At 49.1% G+C, this 26,293-nt stretch overlaps 1 protein-coding gene across 5 annotated transcripts in view; it reads left to right on the top strand.

Annotated features, from left to right (window-relative positions):
- Positions 1-2,968: 2,968 nt before the first annotated feature.
- Positions 2,969-26,293, top strand: part of BCL11A (BCL11 transcription factor A) — a 78,006-nt gene continuing 54,681 nt past the window's right edge. For all 5 annotated transcript variants that reach the window (XM_064446858.1, XM_064446855.1, XM_064446856.1 and 2 more), the window contains exons 1-2: positions 2,969-3,386; positions 9,153-9,482. In XM_064446858.1, coding sequence (XP_064302928.1) covers positions 3,332-3,386; positions 9,153-9,482 — 385 coding nt within the window. In that variant the 5' untranslated portion in view covers positions 2,969-3,331. The remainder of the gene's footprint in view (positions 3,387-9,152; positions 9,483-26,293) is intronic.

A 26,293-nucleotide genomic window follows, 5' to 3' on the forward strand; every position in this document is an offset into this window, starting at 1 on the left:
AGCTAAAAGCACTTTACACCATAAAATAAAAGCACTGTCTTTTTTTCTAAAAGGTTACGTCTGGAGGCCACGCTGCTCATACTTCATACAGAAAACTACTGAAAGGGCTATGAAATCCTCTATGATTTACACTCCCTCTCAGTGCATTAGGATATAGATCTACTCGACTCTAAAAATACTGTGGAGTTTCTAACCGACGTGAATATATGTGCATTATTTCAGAAAGTCTGTTAGAAAACTTGTCAACACATTATAAAGCATAAACCAGGGCTCGGCCATTAAATACAGAGATCAGAGACAGAATATGTACTGCAGGAAGTACGGAGAAAAGTCCCTCCATTCAAAAAAGGTCTATTAGCTAAAAGTTTACACACAAGATACAAAGGGTTTCGAGAGAGCTCATGGACTGTAATTACAAGGCATAAATGGAATCAGTAAGGTCTTTACTGTCCCCAACGCAGTTAACTGGGCTGCCAGAAAATAATTTTAATATTGTCATAATTTATTACCCCCCGAAAGCCACACCAAGGATTGTAAATATGGTTACTTTGTGTCCACGGCTGCTCATTAAACAGCCTCGTTCCCTTCCCCTAAAAATACAATAAAATACAAACCCACCTGCATTATTAATCTGCGGTTATGCCGTGTTAAAAAAATGCCTTCTGACTCCTTTTCTGTCTCGAGGTTTGTTATCTCCCTCCAATCACATGACAATGCGAAGCGCTCGGGGGGGACACGGCGACGGGGGGAGCGCGGCACTATTGTGATCAAATGCTAATATTAATAGTTATCCAGCCAGGATGAAATACAGGGTTTAAGGCAGCGAGTTTCCATTTAATTCGAGGCATTTTACGGTGCTGGAATTAAGGGCATGCTAATGGTAGGAACATCCTCGCTGCCATTCATGAAAGCATCTGTAAAATTAGCTCCTGAGTGTAGGTTTTTAAGATGCGGTCTGGGAAGTCACCTCTGGAATCTCAAACGCGGTACGCTAATAAAACAGCTTCGGCTGTAACCAAGTGGCTTCATTTGCTATGATTTTTTTTTTTAAGAAAATCAATGAAATGTTGCCTGTTATTTATTGGGAATAACCACAGATAGGTATTCTGCTGCAGGTCGGCTTCGGGCAGCGCACAACTGCGTAATGAATTGTAATTCAGAGGACTGTTAACTGCGAACCACAGAACCTTTCAGGGGTAATAAAGTCATTACTTTTTACATTGCAGCCACCTTGAAAAGCTTTATACACGCTATTATACATAAATCAAACCCCATACACATCCCTCTGCCCCCCGTACGCGCGCACACACGCCTGTTTATAGACGTTTCGCGCAGGAACGCATGCACGCGTGGGTCGGGAGCCGACCCCGACCGGCCGGGGTCCCACGGAAAGTCACGCAGGACAGGCGCTGGCATTCTACCCCTACCACCCCCAGCATCCACGGGGTGCACCCGCGGGGTGCGGAGGTGCCGGGCGTGGGTGGGTTCGCCCGTGGGAAGGAGGGGAACGGCGGGGCTGACCCGGGGGTGGGGGGAGCGGCGGGCGGAGCTGGGGTGGCGGGAAGCTGAAACCGTCCCACAGCAGAGCCGCTCGCCCCGGCCTCCGACAGCTCCGCCGGCAGCACGGCTCGGCAAGGCACGGCTTAGCGAGGCACGGCTTGGCAGGGCAGGGCTCGCCTCCCCAACAGGTCCGAGCTGCCGAGCCCCGACTCCTTGCCCGCCCCGACCCCTTGCCCGCCCCCTCCCTCGGTTCCCCGGACGATCGCACATTACAAAAACACAAACCCCAAACCCCGTTTCTTCCAGCGGCGGCAGCACCTCGTCCCCCCCGCGCCTCTTTCCTCCCGGTCTCTCCGCCTCCGTCCTGGGCACGGCTCTCCCACCCCCTCGCACTCCTTTCGCAGCCGCACTTTGCTCCGAGCGCCCGTTCGCCTCCGGAGCTTATTTCTACTGCAACCTGATCCCTCCCGTGCCGGCCGCCTCCCCGGCTCTCCCTCTCTTTTCGGCCAAGTTGCAGCCGCCGCATCCTTCCTTCCCAACTTCTTGGTGCCTCCCGCCGCCTCGGCTTCCCACCCCCAGCCCTCCCCCGGTGCCAGCCCCGCGTTTTCGCTTTCGTTAAAGCGACTGTCGCTGCGGGCAGGGCTCGGAGCGCCGCCGGGGGAAGGAAAGAGGGGTCCGGGCTGGCGGGGGAGAGAAGCCGGCAGGGAGAGCTGCGGGGTCCCGCCGCCCCCGCTCCTACGGCTTCTCGTCCCGCTCCCGAAACTCCGCCGGTTTCTCCCGGGGCCGGCAGCACGAAGTTTCCCCGCCGGCCGGGCCGAGCCGAGCCCCCGCCGCCCCCCGTCCCCCGGGGACGGGCCGCAGCTCCCAGGAGGAGGGGACTCCGCGGCTTGCAGGCGGATGGATGGGAGCGAGGGGGGGAGTGGGGAAGCCGGGAGGCGGATGCCCCCCCCCCCCGCGCTTTTTGGGTGGTCTCCAGTCCTACCTGGCTTCCCCCAGCTCTCCCACCTTCTCGCACCTCCCGAGGCCAGCCCGCCCCGCAGCCCTCTCTGCCCGTCTTTGGCTTCGCTGATGTATTTGCTTTTCCAGCGGGGGTGTGCGTGCGCTGCCGCCGCCTGCCCGCCCGCCCGCTTTCTCCCTCTCGCTTTCCTCCCTTCCCTCCCCGCGTGTGCCTGCCGAATCCCCCCCCTCGCCCCTCTCCCCGCTCCCCTTCCGCAGCCGCTCCGCCGCGGCCACCGGCGGCCCCGGCCGCCGCCCCCTCCGCCCCCGGCCCCCCGGCCCCGGGTGCCAGCGTGCGCCGGTGCACCCGGTGCACCCCCTCCCGCCGCGCCCCCTCCCCTCTCCCCCCTGCGATCACTGTCCATTGGCTTGTCCTGCTCTCTTTTTCATGTCCAGCCCCTGATGAGTGTCCATTGGTGTTGCCTTCGCCTTCCCTCCTCCCCTCTCCCCAGCTTGCCCTGCCCATGTTTTGTATGTCTCTGTCCATCCAGGCTCCTGACGTTCAAGTTCGCAGGGACGTCACGTCCGCACTTGAACTTGCAGCTCAGGGGGGCTTTTGCCATTTTTTTCATCTCTCTCTCTCTCTCCTTCTCTCTCTCCCTCTCTCTCCCTCTCCCTCTCTCTCTCTTTTTTTTTCCTTGCACAAAAAAAAAAAAAGCCATGACTGCTATCCCACAATTCATCTTCCCTGCGCCATCTTTGTATTATTTCTAATTTATTTTGGATGTCAAAAGACATTGATGAAGATATTTTCTCTGGAGTCTCCTTCCTCTCTAACCCGTCTCTCCCGATGTGAACCGAGCGACTCACAAGCCACCGAAGCCACCAACCCACCATGTCGCGCCGCAAGCAAGGCAAACCCCAGCACTTAAGCAAACGGGAATTTTCACGTAAGTAACGCGGAGAGCAATTTATTTAATTTCCCCTTCACGGATTTAATTTTTAATTTGAGCGAAAGCTGGGAGAAGGGCGGGGGAGGGAAAATTAAAAAAAAAAAAAAGTGAGCGAGTGAGCGAGTCGGGGAGAGAAAAAAAAAAAGAACTCAACGCCGGCTCGGGATTCTCAACATTCCGGTTAATTTTTTTCCCTTTCTAATTTAATCACCTTGATCACTTTTCTCCTCTTCCTCCGGGCTCACCGCCCCTGCCCCCGCTCCGCTCCCCGCGCTCTCCCCGCTCTTTGGCGGCGGGAGCGGCGCTTCTCGCCCCGCCGCCGGCAGAGCCGCCCCGCCCGGGCCAGGTGCGGGGCTGCCGGGGGCACAGTCGGCACCGAAAGTGGAAAGAAATTCTCGCCGGAGAGGCGGGCTGAACGCCGGACACCTCGGCCGGTCGGGCGGGAGCTGCGGGCGGAGCGGAGCGGGGAAGAAAGTCCGGTGCCCAAGCCCCTCGCTTACCGGCGGGTTTGCCCCGCCGCACCCTCTCGGGGGTGTGTGGGGAGAGCTCAGCCGAGCCTAGCCGAGCCAAGCCTAGCCGAGCCGGGCCGCCTCCCTTTTGTTCCCGCCGCCGGGTGGCTGTCCCGCCGTCCCCCGCTCCCCGCCGGCGCCGTGCGGGGCTCCGCCGCCCCGACCTGGCCCCGCCGCCACCCGGGCTGGGGCTGGGGGCGGCACCGGGGGAAGCGAGCCCAGCCGCCGAGCCCAACCCGCGCCGGGAGGGATTTCCCTCCTCGCCTTCGCTTCGCGTTCTCCCGCTCGCTTACTATTTTTTGGAAGATTTTCAAAAAAAAAAAAAAAAAAGTGGAAGTGGATTTTGATTGGGAAAAATCTCGTGTCTGAATGTTTACAAGCACCGCGTGTGCGGGGAGCCTCCTGCCAACAAACACAGGCGAGAGCGAGCCCGGGCTCAGCGCACACGCACACGCTCGCACCCACTCGCACCCCTCACACCCGCGGACGGCCCTTTCTTGCCGCCGCATTTCAACCCCAAACCAAAGCCGCTCTCCACGGGGGAGAGAGAGAGAGAGAGAGGGGAAGAAAAAAACAACCCCCAAAACCCAAACCGACCCCCAAAGCCCGAGCCCCCGCCACACCGTTCACACAAAAAAAACTGTGCGCCCCCCCCCCCCCCCCCCGCCGGCCGCCGCCGCCGCCGCACACGCCAGGGCTGAGATGCGAGATAAGCGGGAGCGCTCTTTGCACAACAAAAGGCAACTCGAGCTGGCAAGGTTTGGGGCGAAAGGGGGTGGGAAGGAAGGGAGAGGAAAAAAAAAAATTCCCCTTTTCCTCGGGGTGAGCTGGGGGGGGGGGAAAGGGGAAACACTGCATGCTTCTCCTCGCTCCTTCCCCCCCCTCTTTTCATTTCTTTCTTTCTTTTCCCCCGTTACTCCCGGCGGGTTTTGTTCCCTCCCAGGGATGGCAGAAAAAACCCAGGGCGATTTCTTCCTGCCAACCGTCCCTCTCTTCCCTTCGCAAAACCAAACAGACCAACCAAACAAAAAAGAAAAAAAACAACCCACCAAAACAACCCAAACTTTACGCCGGGATTTCTCCACCCCCCACCTTCCCGGCTGCGCGGACATTTCCAGCCGGGATCGCACATGGAGCGAAAGGCTGGCTCTGGGCAGGCCGAGGAGCTCTGCCCTGCCCGAAGTTTTCCCTAAAACCCGAGGGGGGTGTGTGTCGGGGGCTCAGTTCCTCGCCGCCCCCTTCTCCCTGCTTCCCCGCCACTTCTCGGGGCTTTTTTTTTGTTTTCTTTTAATTTTTGTTTCTTTGAATTGCCCGGCGCTGCGTCTGGGCAGGGGTTGCAACCTCAATGGCACCCTTATGGGGGTGCGACCCGCCCCCCACGCCTTCCTCTCGAAATGGGGTGCGGGGGGTGTTGTCCTTTCCCCGCTCCGGGATGCCCTGGGAAGTGGGGAAAGGGGATCGCGGCGCGGGGGAGCTTCCACGGCGGGATTCCCGGGGCTCCTTTTGACTGAGATATCCGCTGGCCGGCGCGGAGTTTCCGCACGCGTGGGGGGGACGGAGCCCGAGGGGGGGGTGTCCCTCCGGCGAGAGCCGCCCCGGGGATGGGGATGGGGAAAAGGGGGGGGTGGGCCGGGAGGTGGAGGAGGAGGAGGAAGGGAGGGAGTGAGGGAGGGAGGTGGGGGGAAAGGGGAGGCCGGGCTGGGGGAGCGGCGGGCCGGGGGGATGCGGTGCCGGAGCCGGGGCGGCGGGCGGGCTGCCTGCCCGTTTCGGTCGCTAGGAGGCACAGCGAGATCAAACAACCGGGCAGCCCCGCGAACTTGAACCTGGCCTGTTCCTCCGCTGCCTCCCGGCCGGCGGGAGGGGGGCAGGGCGCCGAGCTCCCTCTCCCCCACCCCCCCTTTAACTCCCCCCCCCCCCCCCCTTCTTCTTTGTTCTTAATTTTGCGCGGAGTTTGCTTGCTCCGGGAGGCAGCGGGTGATGCTCACCTTCCTCCTCCTCCCCGGGATCTCCCCCAAATAACGTGTTGGCGGTTCCTATTGTACCCCCAAGTGCCCCCCTCGTCGCACCGCACGATCCCAGGACACAAACTTGGGATTAAACAGCTTCTCTCCATCCTTCCCACGGCACGGTGCGGGGAAATGCCCCGGCAGCGCAGATGCGCTGCCGGGGCATTTCCCCGCACCGTGCCGTGGTATCGCCCCCCCCGCCCCGCCTCCCCCCCGCCACCTCCCCCCCCCCCCAAATCACCCCCGGTACCTCCTTTCTCCCGCCACTCCAAAATCCATCCCGCTTTTGCCGAAGTAGACGGTGCGGTTGTTTTGGTGATTGGGAACGGGGAAGAAGGGGGGAGTAGGAAGGGCGAAGGGGGGAAGCTGAAAAGACATGTTGGTGGAAGGGCAATTTGCATGAAAAATAGGGACGGATGATTAGGGACCCAGGCAGGGAATTTTTGATTGCCCCAGAATTAAAAGACGCATCCTGCAAAACAGTGGCGAGACCAGGTGAATTGTATTTTGGCGTTTTCCGTTGCAAACCTGGTATTTTATGTTTTGTTTTAAAAGTAGCAGTAATAATTAAAAAAAGCCCATATTTTTGCTGGCTCTGTCTCCATCAGGAGTCAAATGTTTTGCAGTGCACGCGGTGCCAGCCGTATTTCATACATTAGTATATAATTCTTGTTAATTAGCAATAATTTACGTTAAGAGCATAGAAAATGTTGAGGTTACAGGTTTTATATCTGTACATTTGATCGTCTTGTTATTTTCAAGAACTTTGCCTCCTATAAAATTAATTAGGTGAAATGTGGAGGTGTAATCAGCAACCTCTGAATTACCACTTCATTTCCTGGTTTTGATTGTAAATCAGCCCAGTTGGTACAGACTTTAGCAAAGTCTATTTTTGTTTAGCGCTACTTTTAACTGTCTGGTGTCGAAGCAGCGGGTTACCTTCCCCTGCTAAATAATACTGACAGCGTCAGAAAGAAATCAGGCCGCGGGAAAACATTCTAATTGAGTAATGATTATGCAGAGCTCCTCGCTAAGCCAGTTGTAAGGGGAATACGGGTTATTTTGTGTCTTTTTGCTGTGGAGAGTTGGTGAGCTAGAAGTTAGATTTGCAAAATACCTTTGTCTGCGGCGTGCAGCAAGCTACTGGTGGAATTAGTCCTGCAATAATTTACTCCCTCGGTCCGAATGCAAGGAATGGCTGGGGAGAAAAAAAAACGCCGTGCCCAGCAATCCCGCAGAAACACACTGCTCCTCTGCCGGCTTCCCGAGGAGCGTGAAATGCACGTTGTGCGCCTTACCTTGTCGGTCTGTAAGTTTAGAAGAAAACCCCAGCGATTAAGACATTGGTTTTATTAATACGAATGTAACCTTCATATTCCTGTGGTTGACCTTACGTTAAATTAGAAGTAGTACTAGAGGCAAGAAATGATGGGCTGGATCCCGGTGTCCTAGTTGGAGCTGAGGTACGTCGAGGTAGTGTGCTCTTTCAATATTATTTTACGCAGCACAACTGGGAGCTACTCCAGATCTTCCTCCTCAATATTCAGCCTAGGTAGGGTTGAAATAAATTTAACCTGAGTTCACTGGATTTTTGCACTTTATCAAAATCAGTTCCAATATTGTGCAGTCAAATTAAAATCTATTTTTTGATTCTCTGTGGCTTTAAGTTCATTAAATGTGAAATTGGCAGCCAGCTAAAGAAGGTCAGGCTGATTAACTGTTTAGGAGTTGTATTCCATCTCACTTGCGTTACCTGGCAGCGTGTTGAGGTGGGTTGTATTTGTAGTACCCACTCCTCCTGCTCGCTGCTGTTAGTGTGCGTGTCGTATTGTGCAGGTAGAAGAATACCAACGTGCTGCTAGCATTTATTTTTTTTTCCCTGGCGAAAGGCAATAGTGATGGTGACTGCACGCAGATCACCAAGGTATTTCTCTGCAAACTTAACCATAAAAAAATAAAAAAGACAACAGAAGAGAGAGCCACGTCTGCCTTGTTAGAGCATCCACTGACGATTCTGTGAGCAGAAATAGCCTCATAATGAAGCTTTTTGGAGCTCATTCAGGAAATTTGTCAACTTTGACAACATTAGGCAAGGTATTTCGAGTTTAAAGAAGGCGCTTCTTGCTGTTGTGGGGAAATGTGGCAGTTGCTTGGCCATGCTAGTTTTTAGATGCTGAGGGCCACCAGTGCTAACATGTTCGAGATAATTTAGGCATTCCTTTATTCCAGGATGAAAAAAGGAAAAATGACTAATTGCCTTGTTTCCTTAAGTACTAAAAAATAGCCCATCTTGGTTGTGAATTTGATATTTATTTCAATCGTGAGGAGTAGCTGAAAAGTGAGAGGTGCCTCCCCCCCCCACCCCACAGGCATTTCTGCTGCATTTGCTTTTTATCATTTCGGTTTCTGCCATTTATTTATCTATTTGTCTCATCCTCTCCCTCCCCCACGAGTAACTCCTGGCTTTTGAATTTTTAAATTGGAAGCCATAAACGGGCTAGGAGGGGTAGTGACACAAATAAATACGTATACGTGTGCACATGCGTTATAAGGCTATATGTGCCCCGTGTGTCGGTGCCTGGGTGTGTGTGGCCATGCGGTCTGGCTTTCCCTCTCTTTTCTTTTGCACACATGCATGCTACCTGCACTGTCTGTATCGGGAACGTGCCGTTTCTATCTGTTGAAACACCTCTTGTCTGCACCCGCACCCATGTAATTCAGGCTTCTAAATTTGAGAAAGTAGGTCTGGCTGGTGGAAAATACACACCCCTGTGTGCGTGAGATGTGTGCAGTGCTTTTAGCCTTGAATTCATATACATAAATAATACATCTGGCAATAAAACACTGTATTCGCTTCTCTTCCTAGTGCCACAAGAGTTTTGCAGTGTATTCTTGCAGCCTATTCATTTAATTTTACCAGCGAATCGTTCAGTTGAGTCAGAAATTTGTCCTCATGTGGGTACACAGAGACAGTTGTGGTGCTCGCTCTCTGAGTTCTGCATGCTACAGCTGCTTCTGCAAAATCTCTTCCCTGTAACTGATGAATTCATCTCCTCGCTGCCTTGCTAATAGCCGTGTTGCATGAGTTTAGTTGGGGGGGAGTGGGCGGATGTTGTGAGCAGGGTGTAATATTCATGAAGAGGGGGTTCGGCACGTTTGTCTCCCCCTGCCCCCCCCCATCCCCCACCCCGTGCCCGGTGCCTTTCCTGAGAGGTCTAATGATTCTCCTTTTGTTTCTCAAACTGCAGCCGAACCTCTTGAAGCCATTCTCACTGATGATGAACCTGAACATGGCACATTGGGAGCTCCGGAAGGGGACCACGACCTCCTCACTTGTGGCCAGTGTCAGATGAACTTCCCGTTGGGGGACATTCTTATTTTTATTGAGCACAAACGGAAACAATGCAATGGCAGTCTCTGCTTAGAGAAGGCTGTGGATAAGCCACCTTCACCCTCACCAAGTGAGCTGAAAAAAGCATCCAATCCTGTGGAGGTTGGCATCCAGGTTACGCCAGAGGATGACGATTGTTTATCAACGTCATCTAGAGGAATTTGCCCTAAACAGGAACATATAGCAGGTAAATTAAAGCAAGGAGAAGTGTTTGCGAGTTTATTTCCGTTTCAGTTGCAACGTAGCATGTTCGCAGTTGTGAACTGCTGCATCTGTCTCTCTGTTCTGCTTGCCGTGACGGCCGACGTGTTAAATACCCTGCCTTCGGTTAGTGGTGAGCGCACGACCGGTATTTCCTAGTGCCTGCGCAGAGGCAGGATCAACAGGCACGTGCCGTGCCAGCCGGTATTTCTAACAGTATTGTTTGAGGCTGCTCTTGTGATTTGCCTGTATTGTAGTCACCGTCTCCCAGTGCCTCGCCTGCCGTAGTGCTGCAGGAGGAGATTTCAGAGCCTGCCACGCAATAAAGCGCGGAGCTTTCGAGTCTTTGGCAAAGTCAGGGGGGAAAGAGTTAACCGAGCATCAGCCAGCCTTGGTTCCATATTGGCTGTCAGCGTATGGACTGTAATTAAACACAGCCCCATGGCAAAGTGACACCACCGACCTTGACTTTAAGATGCCATTTTCGACTGGCCAGGCCAGAGTAGAGAGGGCAGTTGCTGAAGCGCACAGACATGCTTATTCGAAAAGTTTAAGGGCATGTTGGAAATTTCAAAAGGTTGGTTTGACAGGAAAGGCCGCTCTCTGCAGCCTGCCTCCTCAGCCAAATGATAAATGCTTTGCTGTGCTCTCTCTTGTCTCTGATGTGGTTTTGACAGATGTATCTTGATTTTGTTTGCGGTTTACACAACCACATGTCAGCCGTACAAATGTCCAAGGCAGAGTTCTGTTTTGTGCAACAAGCAATCCGAAATGTAATTTAAAAAAAAAAAAAAAAAAGGTAAATAATTCTATTTCTTAGCATAATTTTTTTTTGGTTGATTTTAAACCAGAAAGCATTTGCCATGCAGATATTTTCACAAATGAGGTTAAAAAAAATAGAGCGTACTACGTGAAAGAAAATCCCAGAGCCCTGGGAGTGTAACGAGGGACGCTCTGCTTTTAAAATCCTGCTAGTAAACAAGAGTACTACCCGTTTGCAGCGAGCATTGCAAATCACTTCGAACCACGCCAATACTACCGTTCGAAAAAGGCGAGTCTGCAGCGTATCAGCACCAGTGAATGCCTGAACCAGTTTCAACCCTCCCCGCCCCCTTCCCAGGATTGTTTGGGATGTGGCGCTGCCGGTACCTCTCTTGGGGGAGCCCACAGGACTGCTTGGGGTTGTCAGAAGCACAGTACATCATCACATGATGTGCTGGAGCTTGTCTTGGGCTTGCTTTGGCCACAAAGTTAAACCATAATAGGGCAGTAGGCACTGGGAGGTTCAGCGTGATGCTCCCGCAGCCTCCCTGGCCTCGAAACCGGCCGGCGGCAAATCACGCTGGAGAGCTGTAGTTTTGAGGGTTTTATGGTGGTGGCAAATAAGTATCAGTGCGCGCGTGTCTGCGTGCATACACACACGCGTATATGCAAAGCCATTTGCGTACACATGCATATGTCACTTGAATGCATATATATACTATTTCTGCAGAGTAATGGCTATTACTTTTAATCCATGTATGTATATATGTATTTTTTTAGAGGAAGCAGAGGCTCAGCTACTGCTAAGCTACATCTTGAATGAGACTTAAAAAGCCCAATAATTCCGCATATTGCACTTCCCAGCCACGGATGTTAGAGGTGGTTTGGTTTTTTTTTTTGTTTCCTGGAGTGGTAGAGGGCAGTGCCCATTTCCATGTGCTGCCTGCAATCTGACGGCAAATGAGCAGAAGCGTAGGGCATGATTAATGAAGCAGGATCCTGGCGGAAGGGATCTGTAGTCTTCCGAGCTCTGGAGCCATACTAAATCACCAAATATGGAGGAGCGGTGGTATGATGTAACGCTGTATTTACGTACGGCGCCGCTCTGTTGAAAAGACAAACCACAGTATCTGTCAAGCAAGAATCTGTCCCAACTAGGTCCCTCAGCTGGAGGGACGGCCATGGCAGGGAGTTCTGCGCAAGGGGAAACTCCTCAGCTGAGGGTTTTGCTCCGGCACTTGTTCAGCGCGGAAGGCTCAGCCAGCCAAATCACGCTTTCGCGCGGCACGGGTGACGCGAAGCGAGTGGGATTTGGCCTTGCGCGATGCCACAGGGCCGTTAGTTCAGCAAAGGCTGTGGTTTTAACTGACTTTAAATGGTTCAGTGAGCAGAGGGCGATGGGTAAGGAGAGGTGTGCATCGGCAGGGGCCTGATCCTGCTTGCCCTTGCATGTAGGGATCGCCTTTGCTGTGCAGGTGGGCCTGACTTGGGAGCAGGCTCAGGTCTGTGGTGCAAGCCACGAGTGCTGTTGTGAGTAGAGAGCAAGATGCAGTTGTCCAGGCATCTCCCACCCCGAGTTTTCTGCACGGTGGTGTCCGGCTGTGCCCGTGGATGGGAGGTCCAAGAGCACAGGTCTTCTGCACCTCCCTGGCCGGGATGGAGCTGAGGGGTGCTGGGGTCCCCTGGTTGTTCCCAGTGGTGGGAAGGGCAGCTGGGCTGCGGGAAGGGGGAAGGAGCACCAGCGGTTGTGGGGTCTTGTGCTGTCCCTCCCCTGTTGAGTTTTCATCTCCCCTTTCACTTGGATGAGTTCTACTCCCTCGTATCCCAAAGAAGCTTGGCAATAGCTGGAGTGACCCATTGCTTGCATCCAGGACTTTCCAGGGTCCGGCAGTAAAATTACCAGTGAGGGTCTTGGAGTGAGCTGTGGGGTTCAGGTTTCTGGAAGGCCCCTGCAGTGAACCTCAGGGTCTTCCAATTCTGGTATTTTATATCTGATTTCTGTGCAAGAACCCAAAGTGCAAAAACGTACTAGTGTGTAATTAAAAAAAAAAAAAAAAGGACTGAGGCTTCCTTTAGAAAAATGTACGGGAGTGGAGCAAACTGAATCTTTCTGCTAAGAGGCCAGAAAATATGTATTTAGTAGCAATGTAAAAATGTCCCCAATTAGTTGTTCGGCTCCAAGAGGTGTTACAAGTTAGCTCTGGATACAGAGGTGCTACAGGTTAGCTCTGGATGCAGTACGGGCTCTGCAGTCTTGCAGTCAGTGAGTTGGTGTGGTACAGTGAAAGATCATCTTAAGATAAGTAATGGTTAAGGATCAGCTCATCTAAAGGCAAGGGAAGAGGCAGCGAGTCATGCAAATGCAGGGAGAAATGATGTCTATTTTAACTGTCAGTAGGCTGCTCTTTATCCTCACCGTTTTCCAGAGACGGGGATGATTACAAGAGCTTATATGTATGTGTGCAACCTGTGCAGTAGCTGTGAGATCCATATAGGTGCAGGCATGCGTACCTGTCTCTTCTGTGTGGGTGTCTGCCTGCGTGGAGCTTTGACTTGCTATAAAATTTTGAGTGATGCTGATCCAGCGCTATAGCTGAAATGTCATAAATTTAACTGAAAATTAATAGGATATGTTGTGTGGGTCCAATGAGGCACCTTTCATCAATATGTATGTCAAAGCCTCACCACCAGATACCAGCAGCCTGTGATTTGCAGTGAGTGCTACGGCAGGGCTTTAGTTATCTGCTCCCGTATTTTACAATAGGGGGAAATATTAACTGAAGTATCTAGAGATCAGCGAATGTACAATCACTGCTCATTTATTCCTAAGGCCGAAGAAATATTTATTGTCCGCTGGTGTCAGGTTTTAGCGGTTTGTTTGTTGAATGTATAAATCCGAGGGAATTAATGAAAGGTTGCTTTTCGGGTGAGGAAGGATCTTAAATGTTACTTGGATTCAGTTGGAGGAACACTTTGGAGTGCTGCTGCATATTCCCCTTTATAATGCCGAGTGTGTATCTGTGGATGCCGTATTTACTGTACAAAGAGGGGAGGAGGAGGGGAGGTCATTTTTACTGCTCGAATCCTTTATTCTCAAGCCGCTTGTGGCATTCAAATAAAATATGTGGGAAAATAACGTAAGAATAACCTGTGTCTGCAGTAATTGGGGGGGGAAGGTGGACATAATTTGCTACTAAATTTTGGACCGAGTACATTTGATTAGTACAGTTCTCAGGAGGTAATGTCTTTAAGTAGTCATTACACCACAGAAATTTTCTTGGGCTGTTATTAGTAGTTGCCATTATAATTTTGTAGGTTGTAAATTGAGATCCCTTATTATTTTGTTTTGTTCTGGAGACAAAAAAAATATTGTCGTCGGCATTGAATAGTTAGCATTGCATCTGGACAATAAGATGAAAGCTTAAAAAAAGCTCTGTGTGTGGGAAGGAATATGGAAATATTTTGGAGTCAAATTCTGTCTGCTCTCCCCATACAAAGAAACAGAGAGCACAGGCAGGGTAAAACAGTTGTAGGCAGGAAAAATAGTGAGGGTGCTACCCCAAAGGCTCCTGCTCCTGAGATTCGGAGCCCTGTGTGCAAGCTGTATTTGTAAATAAGACAGAGAAGGGTTGTGAACCGGCAGCTTGGCTGTTTTGTCAAAGTACAATGTCAGAGAAACTCTTTCTAAGACAAATTGTAAATAGAAGTGTCACGATGATTGCATGATTGAGCTCTAGAAGTGTCTTGCAATTGTTGGCATTGTCAGAAGACTTTTGAAAGCTTAATTAAAGGCGGTGGCCTGTGCGGCTGTGAAATTTACTTCTTGGGGGGGAAATGTAAAAAATGTAGGGGATCAAAAAGTTGCTGTAATGCTACTCGCACGGGGATGCGGAGAAGAGTCAATAGTTTCTCTGCTTTCCCCATTGCCTCTTATAAATATGATTTTTTGGAGAAGCAAACACGTGACGCCAATATCATCCTTTGTACAAGGTAAAGATTGTGTTGGTTTTCCTATTCCCTGCTGTTACAGACAGTTAATGTAAAAATGGCCCTTTACTGGAAACACAAATACGAGTTCCCTCGAAGCACAGAAGCAGGGTAGAAAGTTTTCCTCTGCCTTGGCATGATCTTTCCAGGGGAGCATCAGAGTGTTTCAGTGCCCTGAATCTCTCTGGTCTTTTGTTTCCTGCAAATCAGATCTTCTGGTTTAGAGGATGAGAAATATGTTTTGCATTCTTTCTCCTGTTGTATGGGACATTTAATTGTGGAGCTTACCATGGGCTGAAGCATCACTGCATCCAAAATGCTTGTGGTTGAAGAGGCAGCCCAGCACGTATTAAACTTTGTATCGATCTGAAAAGGTGCATGTTAGCATCACGTGCCAAAAGCTTTGAAAATAATGCACGTAAAAAATGTAAAGCTCTGTGTAGCGAGTCCCAACAAGAAATGCTGGGTGATGGAAACTGAGGCATGGAGTAAAATTAAACACCTTCTAGTTAGCCTGGTGGGAGAAATAAAGTTTTCCCTAAACATTCCCATAATTTGGTAATGCCTCTTTTAAAGAGAGGGAGGCTTATTAGCATCACCCCATTTTGTATATGCAACCCTCAGCCCATGAGCTCTTTCTTATTTCATTCAAATAATAAAGACGGTTAAAGAGGCTTGCGAGGCAGTGTCAGGCAACGGGAGTTCAGCCTCCAGTTGTTTGCCTGCACGCATCCTCATTACGGGAATTTTTTTGACAAAATTCCCTTCAAGCTTCGGTCTGTTTTTATATCCAATAGCACCAGCTTTGTGCAATAAAAGGCATTTAGCATCAAGCTGGACATGGCCTGGCACGTTGCCACTTGGGGTTTGTTTTGTTTGGTTTGGTTTGGTTTTTTTTTTTTTTTAGCTAATCGCTGCGGATCTCTCGTTACCTTTCTGCTTGTTGTGATTTTGTTTGGGTCGTGGTGCTGCCAGTGATGTTGCGAGTCCAAGGAGGTCGTCTTCTCAGGCTGGCAGGCATCTGAACACAGCTTCCATCCGGGAGGGCTCTATTTTATGTGTCAGCTTCTGGGATATTGCAGAAGTTCATAAAATACGCTGAGCTCATATATTTTAATACATTAAGACCTATATTCATAGTGGTAGGATGGCCCTAAAATTAACCATTGGTTGGTTTGAGGTTTTTTTCCTCCCTGGGCTAGTGAATGTATTTTATCTCACTTTGTACAAACACAGTAGCTCCAGCCTGCCTCCTGGTAATGTCAGGCATCACAGGTTTAGGCCCACGGTGGTTGATATCCAGTACCTGGACTTCTGTGATTTATTACATGCCTTTAAAAATAACAGGCACATTAATGGGCCAACAAACTGCCTGAGCTGTTGGGATGATCGGTTTTCTGTTTCATAATGAATTTCCACAAAACGCGGTTTGCTCTTTAGGGTCCCCATCCTGGGCATGCTTTGCCCTACCGGACACAGACCAAATAGCACTTGTGCACTCAGATGCTTGCAGGAGCTGGACCAGCATCTGCGGACCCTCATGGACGGGCAGACCAAGCGCTCACATTATTCAAACCCTCCTGTGTTATTGCCAAACCCATTTTTAAGCCCATAAACATCCTCCCCGTCTTCCTAATCAGGTTTAGTATGCAACGCATCCCGTGCGGGGTTCAGCGAGTTTGTTTCCCAACCTTTATTGGCCAGCTGCACTCGCTGTGCATCTTTAAAATATTTCAGCGAGGCTTTCTGCTCTTCTTCCGTGAGGGCTGGTAACTTGGTGGCTGCTCCCCGGCTCATTCTTCATTCGGAGGTGGCATTGCCTCAGGTTGGCAAGGGAAAGGTTTGCAGTGTGGGGTGTGGTGAGGTCAGCCCCGATCCCAGCAGGGAATTTGTGTTCTTCATTTGCCTTTACAATCGGAGCACAGCTACTGTACCTTGGAGCAGCTCTCAGGTGTGAGCTCAGATGGGCACATGTAAATGTGCTGTCAGATGCAACACAGGAATATTAATGTTTCCTCACCACCGCGCTATAATAAAGCTGTACACAGCCAGCTTAATATGCAGCCGGGCTGGGGAATTGTATAAAACTTCGATAGCCTAGTGTGAATGACAGCGGTGGAAAGAAATATTCAATATGCCACAGTTTGCATTCTTGTTTGCCTTTGATCTAAAGCAAAATGAAAACATCTACTTCTTTCCCTCCTCATTTCGAATAGGTGTTCTTCCTCTGCAAAACTGGCTAGTAAGTGAGGAAAGAAAACGGAAGTATGGGGCACGTTGCAGAAATATTTGAAGTGCATTAATGCCAGCCTGCTGGGGATGTAATTTTTCCAAGTATTAGCAGACATTTATTTTTTAATGCGTGAGATCATTTGCTTTGCATTTCATTCCTTTTTATTATCTGGGTCTGGTCGAAACAAAGAAAATAAAGTCACCACACACAGGGGCTGGAGCTCCCTTTGCCCCCCAGCTGCAGGCACAGCCCAGGCTGTAGATCCTCTTCATCGAGGTTTCATTTGCATCTTCTGGATTCAGATCCTCAGCTCCATCCCAAAGTGCCGGTTTTTGAGCATGGCTGTGTTAGAGGATTTTTAATAATGTGCTCATTTAACTGAATCAACAGCTGTCAGGAACGGTTGTGGTAAATCCACAAAATGCACAAAGAAAAATACATACGTTCCCTGAAACAAAACATTTGAAACAAATTGGCTGCCAAAAAAAGCTGCTGAATTCTGGGTTTGCAGAACAGGGCACCAAAGTGTTTCTTCTCTCTGCTCTCCCCGGAGACCTCTCCCTGCTTGTCTGCTGCAATTCTGCTGGAACTTTTTACCTGAACAGGTTGCTGTTAAAAAACCCACCACTTTCCCGTATTTGATGGGTACAGAACTCAGCTGGAGCTTAGATTTTTGTGTTTTGCACTAAATAGCTAAAACACCAAGACCAGAGCAAGAAGCAAAACCCAAATAACTGCATTACCGTCAAGGAAACGAGGCTTAATATCCCTGTGAAATTGCTGTCGAGGAGAAGCAGTGCTTCAGCTCTGCCCTTCCAGGTAGGCATTGTCAGGGTGGTATTGAGATCTGAAACAGCTTCAGAGGGTGCTGAATTTGCACCGGTGCGAGTGCTGGTGGAGGGAGGCCTGGGAGCTTTGGTCAGTCAAAACCAAGGACTTTCTGCTTCCATCTTCCCCGTGCTTTGCCTAAGTGCTGAACAATTACACCTACAATTTGATCTCAGCTTCAGATAGAAAAACCTCTGCCTAAATAAACAATGGAATTACTGCTGAACAACAAAGGCTTAAAGAAGAGCGCTGCCTTCAGTGGTGTTATTATTGTTGTTGTGAATATTATTGTTATTATTATTACTACTACTACTATTACTACAACTATTACCTTTTTTAAATAAACACACATGACAGTTCCTCACTCATTAGGAAGTAAGGAGTTTAATTTTGCATTCATTGCTCGCTTAATTGATTTAGCAGGCAGCAAAATGTAAAATGCAAAAATAAAAATGCTCCCCCCGTCCCTCCAAATTCACAGCAATTAATTTGTCACCCAGCATTACTTTGCTACAGCATCACAGCTGGGTTTTTTTTTGGACATCGCATGAATCACCTGGGTTTCGCTGCATTTTAGCTACTGAGTTTATTCCTTCTGGATTAAGAGAATCTATCAGCGAAACTGTTGTGCTTCAGCCAGGGCACCGCAAGCGCGTGGAGCATTTATGGTGTCAGGGTGGCCAGGGGCTTTTTGCCATGTTTTCTCTATTATCAATGCTGATTTTCATATTTAGGAAATAGTTGTTATGCAAAGAGAAACAGTGGTTAGGGAGCCTTGTTCTCTTCGAGGAGGTAAAACACAGCGGGATACATGTGGAAGAAGAGAGGATTACCTCCTGAAAGATTATTTAGAGGCTGTAATATTTTGTAATAAACTATAAACTGTCCCATGTTAAATTTGTGTTACGTTAGAAAAAATCAATAAGGAAAAATTAAATTCTGATAAAGATACTCTTGGATCTTTGAAAACAACTGCTGTCCTTTTAACTAAAACATTTGAGGAGCTTCAAAGAGTATGTATTTCTTCTGATCTCAGAGCTGTGTGACTGGTAGCAGGGAAAAAAAAATCTTATTCTACATACAAGTGGATTGCTTAACAAGTCAGCACAGACACATACTTGTTTGTACAATAGAGATAAAAATTCCTGTATAAAAATAATTCAGTTGCTGACAGCAGGCATTGTGCTGGGACTGCCTCTTTTGTGTTGGCCGGGGGTCAGGGACCACGGCTCCCACTTTTCTGCTGGGGGGAGGCTGTCATGATCGCTTGCTGGAGCCTGGAAATAAGTTAATTGCTTTATTTTAAGGAATACTCAGAGCCCAGTGGAGTGTTTTTTATGTCCGTGTGCCGTGTCCAGAAGCAATGAAGGAAGGGGGGGAAAATAACTCCTAATGGGGGAGATGACTTGAAGGCAGTCTGGGAGACGTAGCCTTCAAGAGCTCGGCGACCCGGCGGTAGTTTCTAAACTTCTGCTTTTAATCGAATTCCGATTTATGCTGTCACAATCCCGTATTGGCCCTTGCTGAACTCTCCTCGTGTGAAGTAATGTTGGTGTCGGGGGGAACTGGTTAAAATGGGGGACTTGTGGCTGATACAGATGTTTGCTGGAGCGCGGTGCTGGGTCCTGTTCTGTCTAATAAATGTTAAAAATGTGGCTTATTGGCATAGCCCTGGGAATCCTCTTTCTGACTGTGCAGGGCACAGGTGAGATAAGCCATGGGGTTGGGGAAGGCTGGGGAGGTGGGAATAGACATGACTTGAACGTTCATCCATCCTTTAAAGCTGGGGCAACGGGGAGGCAGGCGGTGGCACAGCCGTCCTTCCCCGACCTCCTCCTGCCCTCGGGGTTACTGGCAGAGCTGGGGCACCGCTTCCCTGTGCCCCTCAGGGCGCCGCAGGAGGTGCTGGCAGGATCAGGCCCCGATGGGGCCGGCGGAGAGGGGAGCCAAGTTAGCGAGCGGCTGCCGGCGCTGAGCGGTCTCCCCACAAACTCCTCTCTCTCTCTCTCCCTCCTCTCTCTCTCTCTCTCTCTCTCTCTCTCTCAGTGGCGGTGGCTTCGCTCCCTGGGAGCGAAGCGACTTTCTCGGTGGCACGCTCCGGTGCAGAGATCTTTTCATCCCTCCTTTTTAAATGCAACGAGTTCCTAAAATTAATGCTGCTGCACTTTGATGAAAATAATGTTTTTATAATACATTTGCTGTTTACACGGAAGATGTGACTTGAGGGGAAAAAGGCTTTTTTGGAGGGTGGCGGAAATCTTGTTAATCTGCTCTCGGAGAGCGGCACACAATACTGCCCATGAGCAAGTCTGTGCTGCTTTTGATAAATTACCATGTTTAGAGATAGGTTTGGCTCTTAAGGGCTTAGTTTTCTGAACAAAGTCCATAACAATGTTTTCTGCCTCTGTTTGTCTCCAGCCCCTTTGGCTTGACTCGGAGCCCTGTGTTCAGCTGAAGCTCGGTCTGGAAGATATAACAATTTTGCATTAAAAAAATAAGGAAATCACAGGAAGAAAAACCCTTTTGCTTTTTGGATGAATCTTACTGATAATTTGCTAAAGCTCATTTGAATTTTAAGCACTTCTTTAATCTTCAAAGGCTAAATTGCTTTATGAATATGCATGGTGTGGGCAGACTTTAGTTCATTACCTAGTTGTAAATTCTAATGACCATTAGGTCCTTGCAGTAATTGCGAATTGTTTTGCATTTTTGATTGGCCTATTAACATGTGCATTCGGCACACATCAGGCCAGCCTGTCAGGCTGCTGAAGGAGAAAAAAAAGGTGAAAATTGTTTTATAGCACCAAGATTCTTAGATTTTCAATCTTGGAAAATTGATGATGTAAAAAAATTAAAGCGGTGTTTTTTCTTCTCAAGATTGAAAGTTCACCAAGAGATTTGACATATTTAATTTACATGATGACTTTGCACTCCTTCATTAATGCAATTTGCATATGAAGCTGTTGTTAATCACTTTTGATCATGTTTTGTGTATTAGCTGCCTCAGTGGCTCTTCTCCCTCAGATGCTCCAGTAGAAAGCGGCAAAATGATGCATCTTCTTGCCAAGTTTCCTTTAGTGAATTGAGGAATTAGGAGTCTAACCTTGAGTAATTAAATATGTTCTATCAGTTCTCTTTTAATGTTAAGTACACTTGGTTGGAAGTGTAGAAGGAAATTGTTCCCATTTGGGGGAGACATTCCTTTAAAAAAAAAATTCTGTATGTGTATGTATAGAAGAGAATTATTTTCCCTGATCCAGAGCTGACTGGGCAGAAGGGAGAGGTGGCGGCAGGGCAGGGTATGGCAGGGCCCGGGCTCTTCTTTGCACGACTGGCCTTGAAGACGCGCCCCGGGCCTGATCCTGCACGGTGCACGCATGCAAAGCTGCTGTTGGCATTTGGGTGGTGGTTTTGTGTCGGGGGACACTTAAGCCAGTGAGGGAGCGCCCCAGTCGTAGGAGCAAGTTGTGCTGTCAGTGCTGCTCCTCTTCCAGTCAAGTCTTCCAGTTGCCTCATCGCAAGGAAGGGTCTTTTTCTCCTGCCTGCCCGGGCAAGGCGGTAATTGTCCAACCCTTGTTGCAAGTTGGGAGGGGAAACTGGGAGCAGCCTGGCTGGAAGCCTGCCCGACTCTCATAACCTGCCTGGGCATCTGCGCCTGGCCACTGCCGGAGGCTGTCCGCCACCCCTCCTCCCTGGCTGGGGCTTCGCCTTTGGGTCCCCATCCGCTGGCCCTCGTGTTGGTGGCACTGGGGCTCTTGGCTGTAGAATGGGGCCCTCACCTTTGCTTCATCCGTTCGGTCATTCATCTTTGGTAATTGATGCTCAACTTCAGTTTGAGAGTTTATCACTGGGTAAGAAGATGAATCGGAAGGGTGAAAGGGATACCGTGATTAAAGGGACTGCTTAATGAAAGAAAATAAACAGAGAGGGAAAATGACCAGTCTGGAAGGAACAGAAGTATAATTTTAACCTCAGAGGAGACCTAGCACTGCCCTTCCATGACTTCCACCCATACCACTCTAAAAGCATGGTTCAGTTCAAAGTTGTTAATATTCAGCTGGGAAACAGTATCCAGAACACAAATAAATTATTAAGTGCATGAACTTTTTCGGCAGTAAGATGAACTGATGGGGTCCATCTGTGAGATCCAGGGGCTTTTTATTTGTGTGTGTCGAACGATTCTGCCCTCTCCGACTTCATAGCCTTTGGTCCCTGGCCAAGTGCATGCATAATTGATTCCACACGCGCTATCATTTTCTTGATGTAATTGCTTTAGTAAGATATGATGAAATCTAATGGATCATTTACTATATGAAAATAGCAAAAAAGTAAATGTTCGTGTTTTGTGCCGGGTGTGGGGAGGAAAGCGCCCGGGTTACCAACGCGGTGAAGGAAAACCCACTTGTACCATCTTCCACGGGCAAAGATGGTAAATCGCTGGGTGAGTTCACAGCAATCTCACCGTAATTAGTCAAAGTTTTACAACACAGGTGAAAGTGAAACACTTGCGTTGTTCGGAAACCTTGTTTATTTTTTTCTTGAGCGATGCCATATTTGCTTTTCTAATTGCCAGAATACAGACTTGGAAAAAAGAGTTCTCTGCAGAAGGCAAGGGATAGTATTTTTAGAAATAAATGTGTCCTGGACTTGCTGCTCTGTGCTACAGATAGTACTCACATTGATGCCTTGCCTGGCAAAAAGACCTTCTATTCTAGCTGCTTAAATAATGCACCAGATTAAGTTCAATGCATTGGTTTGGCTGGATGTATTTTTAGCTAGTTCAGAAGTGTATAAATACCAAATCCACATATAATTCCATACACATCCAAAGGAAAACATTCCACTTCAAAATTTGACATTACATTGGTCTTTAAGAAATGATTTGTTAATCTCATTTCCTTTCCCCCCGTGCTTCCCAGTCCTGGAATATTGTGTATTCCTTTCTGTAATTTTTTTAAATAGCCGTTTGAGGTAATGTATAGACACAAAAACATTTTCTCATTTGCTTCCTCCCTCCCCCCAGTGTCGTCCCCCCCAGTCCCTCCCCCCCGTGCTGTTTTCAGTGTACTAAAAGAGGGAAAAATATCTGAGGCAAACCCACATAACTGTAGCAAACTGTTTCTGAGCAAGTCATAATAATGAACAACACATGATCTGAAATGTGATCAGCAAACATATACTTATGCCAAGGAATTTTTGCCATTCACATACCAAGGTTCTGTAAATCAGTAAACCGCGGCGGAGGAGCCCCGGCACGGCGAGGGGAGGAGCAGGAGCAGGGCCAGGATGGGCCGCCGCAGCAGAGCCCTCTTGTTCACAGAGCAGGGAATGAGAATAAGTTTTCTCTCTTCCACCTTCCTCCTCTCCCTCTCTGTCCATGCACCAAAACGTAAAGCTAACAAGCAAACCTTTAAAGAGTAAAAGTGCCATCTGAGATATCTTCAAATGCATAAGAAGGCAGATAAGTAGCAATGGAATGAAATTTCATTGCAACATGTTTTATGGGATTTCCCCCCCTTCTCTCAGTATTCCCCCCCACCCCCCATCTCACTCAGAACCAAAATGTAAATTACTTTCTGGTCCTAATTGGATTTAATTATTTCTTTAGGAGAGGATGGGTGGGAGGGAGTGGGAATGGCACACAGCTGTCCTAACAAAACAAAGGAGCCAGAAAAACCTCACTTTCCCCCATGTCGGCTAATAAACAGTGCAGAGGATCTTAGTGCTGGCAAGCAAATGGAGCGCTCTGTAGACCTGAGGAAGGGGTAAATGCTGTCTGCAGCCAGGAGCGTTAGGAGAAGGCCCCTCTAGCTGTTATGTAGTGCACCTTAAATGGTGATTTGTGGTTTCCTAGTAATTTCTGTAACTGCTTTGTTTTTTAGAGTACCTAACCTGGCCCTTCCCTTCACCTAAATTGCCTTGCCCGGATGGATTGGCCCCACAGCAAGACCCAACTTTAATATTGGGCTGTAAATCCCACTGTGGCTGCTCGCCTGGGAAGCACCAGCCTCCCCAGGGCGCTGGCAGGAGGGACAGAGAGTGGATTTGGGTTCCCGGCATTTGGTGGGGTGTTCCCTGTGCAATCAGGGTATCCCTGCCAGCAAGGGAGCTGGCTGTGCCTCCCACCCCGGCTGGGGTCTGGGGCGCTTGTGCGATGGCGGTGAGGTCTGGGCAAGCTGATGCTACTTCGTAGGTTGATGGCACCTATGTTGCACTGGCAGATCTCAAAGCGCTTTACAAGCTTTAATGAATGTGACCACTGACATGATTTATAGTGTGATTCATTATTGGTATTGGAGGGACTGTATTCTTATTTTGTCATTTGCTGTTAAAATTAATACACTCCATGCTGGCTATAAAAGTGTATTTGCATTTAATTGCAAGTCAGAATGAATTAGTGGATATGATTTAAACCCGAACTCGCTCCTTAAAAAGAAGTCTTCAGTGCGGAAGGAAAAATCAAGCTCCATGCTGGATTTCTTTGGTGGACATAGGGATGGAGAGAGAGGAGTCGGGGAGGGGAGGAGGCAGGCAGGGGCTCAGCTCCTTTTTTTGTTCTGTGTGGTTTTTTTTTCTTTCTTTTTTCTTTTTTAATTCTTGAGGTTGCTTTCAGGGAGAAATGCCTATGCCAGGAGCGGCTTAGGCAAAGTGGTCAAGCACATCTGCTCCTGGGAAGGTAGGGAAGAAAAGAGGTTACTAGTAATAGGGCAGCAGCACAAAGGGAAAATTGTACACTGGAAGCGTTAGTCTCCTCCGGGGTGGTGTGGCCAGACTGGTTTAGCAGACAGGATGATAGATTGCTTTGTCAAGGGTCCCAGGGTGTGCCCTGAACTTGAAGCACTTTGTTTATCTTGAATAGAAAGGGAAAAGCACAGACATAATCGATGCCTTTTTTTTTTTTTTTTTTTTTAAGGAGGGAGGAAGAGGTAGAGGAGGGAGGCGGTGGGGGGAGGCCCTGGCTGTGGCTCTCCATTAACAGATGAACTTGGCAGAAGTCCAGAGTTTGATGAGAGAGTGTCACAGCCCTGGAGCCGGCCAGCCTTTTCAATAATTTTCTCTTTTTTTTTTTTTTAAATTTTTTTTTTTTTTATACCTGCTGACTGTACATCAAATGCTCCCAGGTCTTTTGGCTAAAGGCAAGAAGTGGGGGGTGGGGGGAAGAGGCAGCTCCATTTTTTCCTTCTGAACCAGTTGAGACCAGTCCCTTGGCCACGCACGCAGGTTCTATCATCTTTCCTGGCTCGCTGTTGGGAAAAAAGACTTGTCACTGTGCCAGTAACCTGAGGGCCCAGGGCAAAAAAAATAAAAGGGGGGGGGGGGAAAGGAAGTTGATGTTCTGAGAGGCAAATTAAACTCTGAGAGTGTGTTAGAGCAGGAGGGGCGTGCATGTGTCTGGGAGATTTCAGAAATAGCAGGAGTTAAATTCAGGGGTAAAAATCATCTGTAAGGCAAGCCCTGCCTGGCTGGGGAGGGCGAAAATGGGGGACCAACTGAGTGTAGGTCCTCAGGCTCTGAAAGGTAGCACCTTTACAGGATGGCTTCCACCCACTTAAGTAACTTTATGAGAAAAAAATCCAAATTGACCCCCTAGTGCAGACCTGCACTTGGTGTGAAGGTGGCTATACTTCCCGCCTTTACGCAGCTGTCAACGAAATTTTGCCAGGCATGATGTGGAGGTGTTTTCTTAAAATGCTGGGTTGGTGAGAATAAAGACAAGTTGGGGATCTTTACTGTGTTACCATTTTTTTTTTCTTCCTTAAAGTTACTTGCTTTGCAAGAGGCGCATTTGGCCGGGATGTAGTAACTGGGGCTGTGGTGGATGCTACCTGGGAGCTCGCAGCATGAGCGCCGGGTTGGAGCTTTCCAAGGGCACCTGACTGGGGGTGTAGGTGGCCCCAGCGCACCTATGACTTGGCAGCATGGCCTGAATTCAGGGTTGTTTTGGGTTTGTGCTTTTTTTTTTGGTTGTTGTTGTTTCTGATTAGGCTGTCTGTTTCTGACAGTTGTTCAGCTACTTACCAGTCTTGGCAGGAGGCTGAGCCTGTAACATCATGACATTTTTGCTTTTTAACAGGCCAGTCTCATCGTGCTGGAACAAACAGCAGCTTAACTGCATTTCACTCTAGCTGATTTGAATAACGTGTACTCTGGTCAAACACGAAACTCCTCTAAGGAAGATCTCGGTGCCTTGTTTTCCATCCCACTGACACCAGGTGGATTTCAAAATGCACAGAAAGGGCACAGCCAGGAAAACACAGGCTCCCCCCTGCCGCAATGGGTGGCATTTTCAGAGACGCGGAGGGTAGGTAGGAGTGGGTCATCTGTGTGTCTGGTGCCCCTTTGATGGGCTCCCAGCATCATGCCTCACTGGGGTTTAGGGTATTTGCTTGGTGCTGGTGGTTCTAGCTCACATGGCTGTCCCTGCTGGAAAGAGTGTAAGGGATGGCCTTTGCTGGTGAAAGCTTCTCCTGGCCATCTCACTACGTGTGGGGCATCCACATCTGTGAGTCCTTGTTTTTGAGGGGGCAGGGATTTTCAAACTGCCACGGTTTGAAAATCCCAGCCTTGTTTCCTTTCCTTCCCCTTTGCATTTTTAGCTAGCAGTGGATGATGTGTGGCACACTGAGCTCTGCTCTGTGGGAGGAGAGTACAAAGGCTGGGAAGAAGCTGTGGGATATGGCTCCATGGTGTAGGGTGCCAGGGCTCTGGGTCTGAAAGTCTCCCTCCTGAAACTGGTTCTTCCCTTGCTCTCTGTGTTGTGTGTCAAACTGTAACTGGTTTGATTGTGAACTTCCCAGCTACTTGGCACCCCTGTATTTTTTCCCAGGCGTTTGCCTACGCACGTGCGCAGCTCCCCTGTGTAATGCCTGCACAGGACTCCCTGTTATCTGCTGATCACTGTGTTTACCTCTACGGCATCCATTACGTGAGGACCTGAGTGCCTCGGAGATGTTAATGAATACACCCTCGCAATACTGAGCCGAGAT

The sequence above is a fragment of the Phalacrocorax carbo genome, chromosome 3 (assembly GCF_963921805.1).
Source record: "Phalacrocorax carbo chromosome 3, bPhaCar2.1, whole genome shotgun sequence".
Classification (NCBI taxonomy): domain Eukaryota; kingdom Metazoa; phylum Chordata; class Aves; order Suliformes; family Phalacrocoracidae; genus Phalacrocorax; species Phalacrocorax carbo.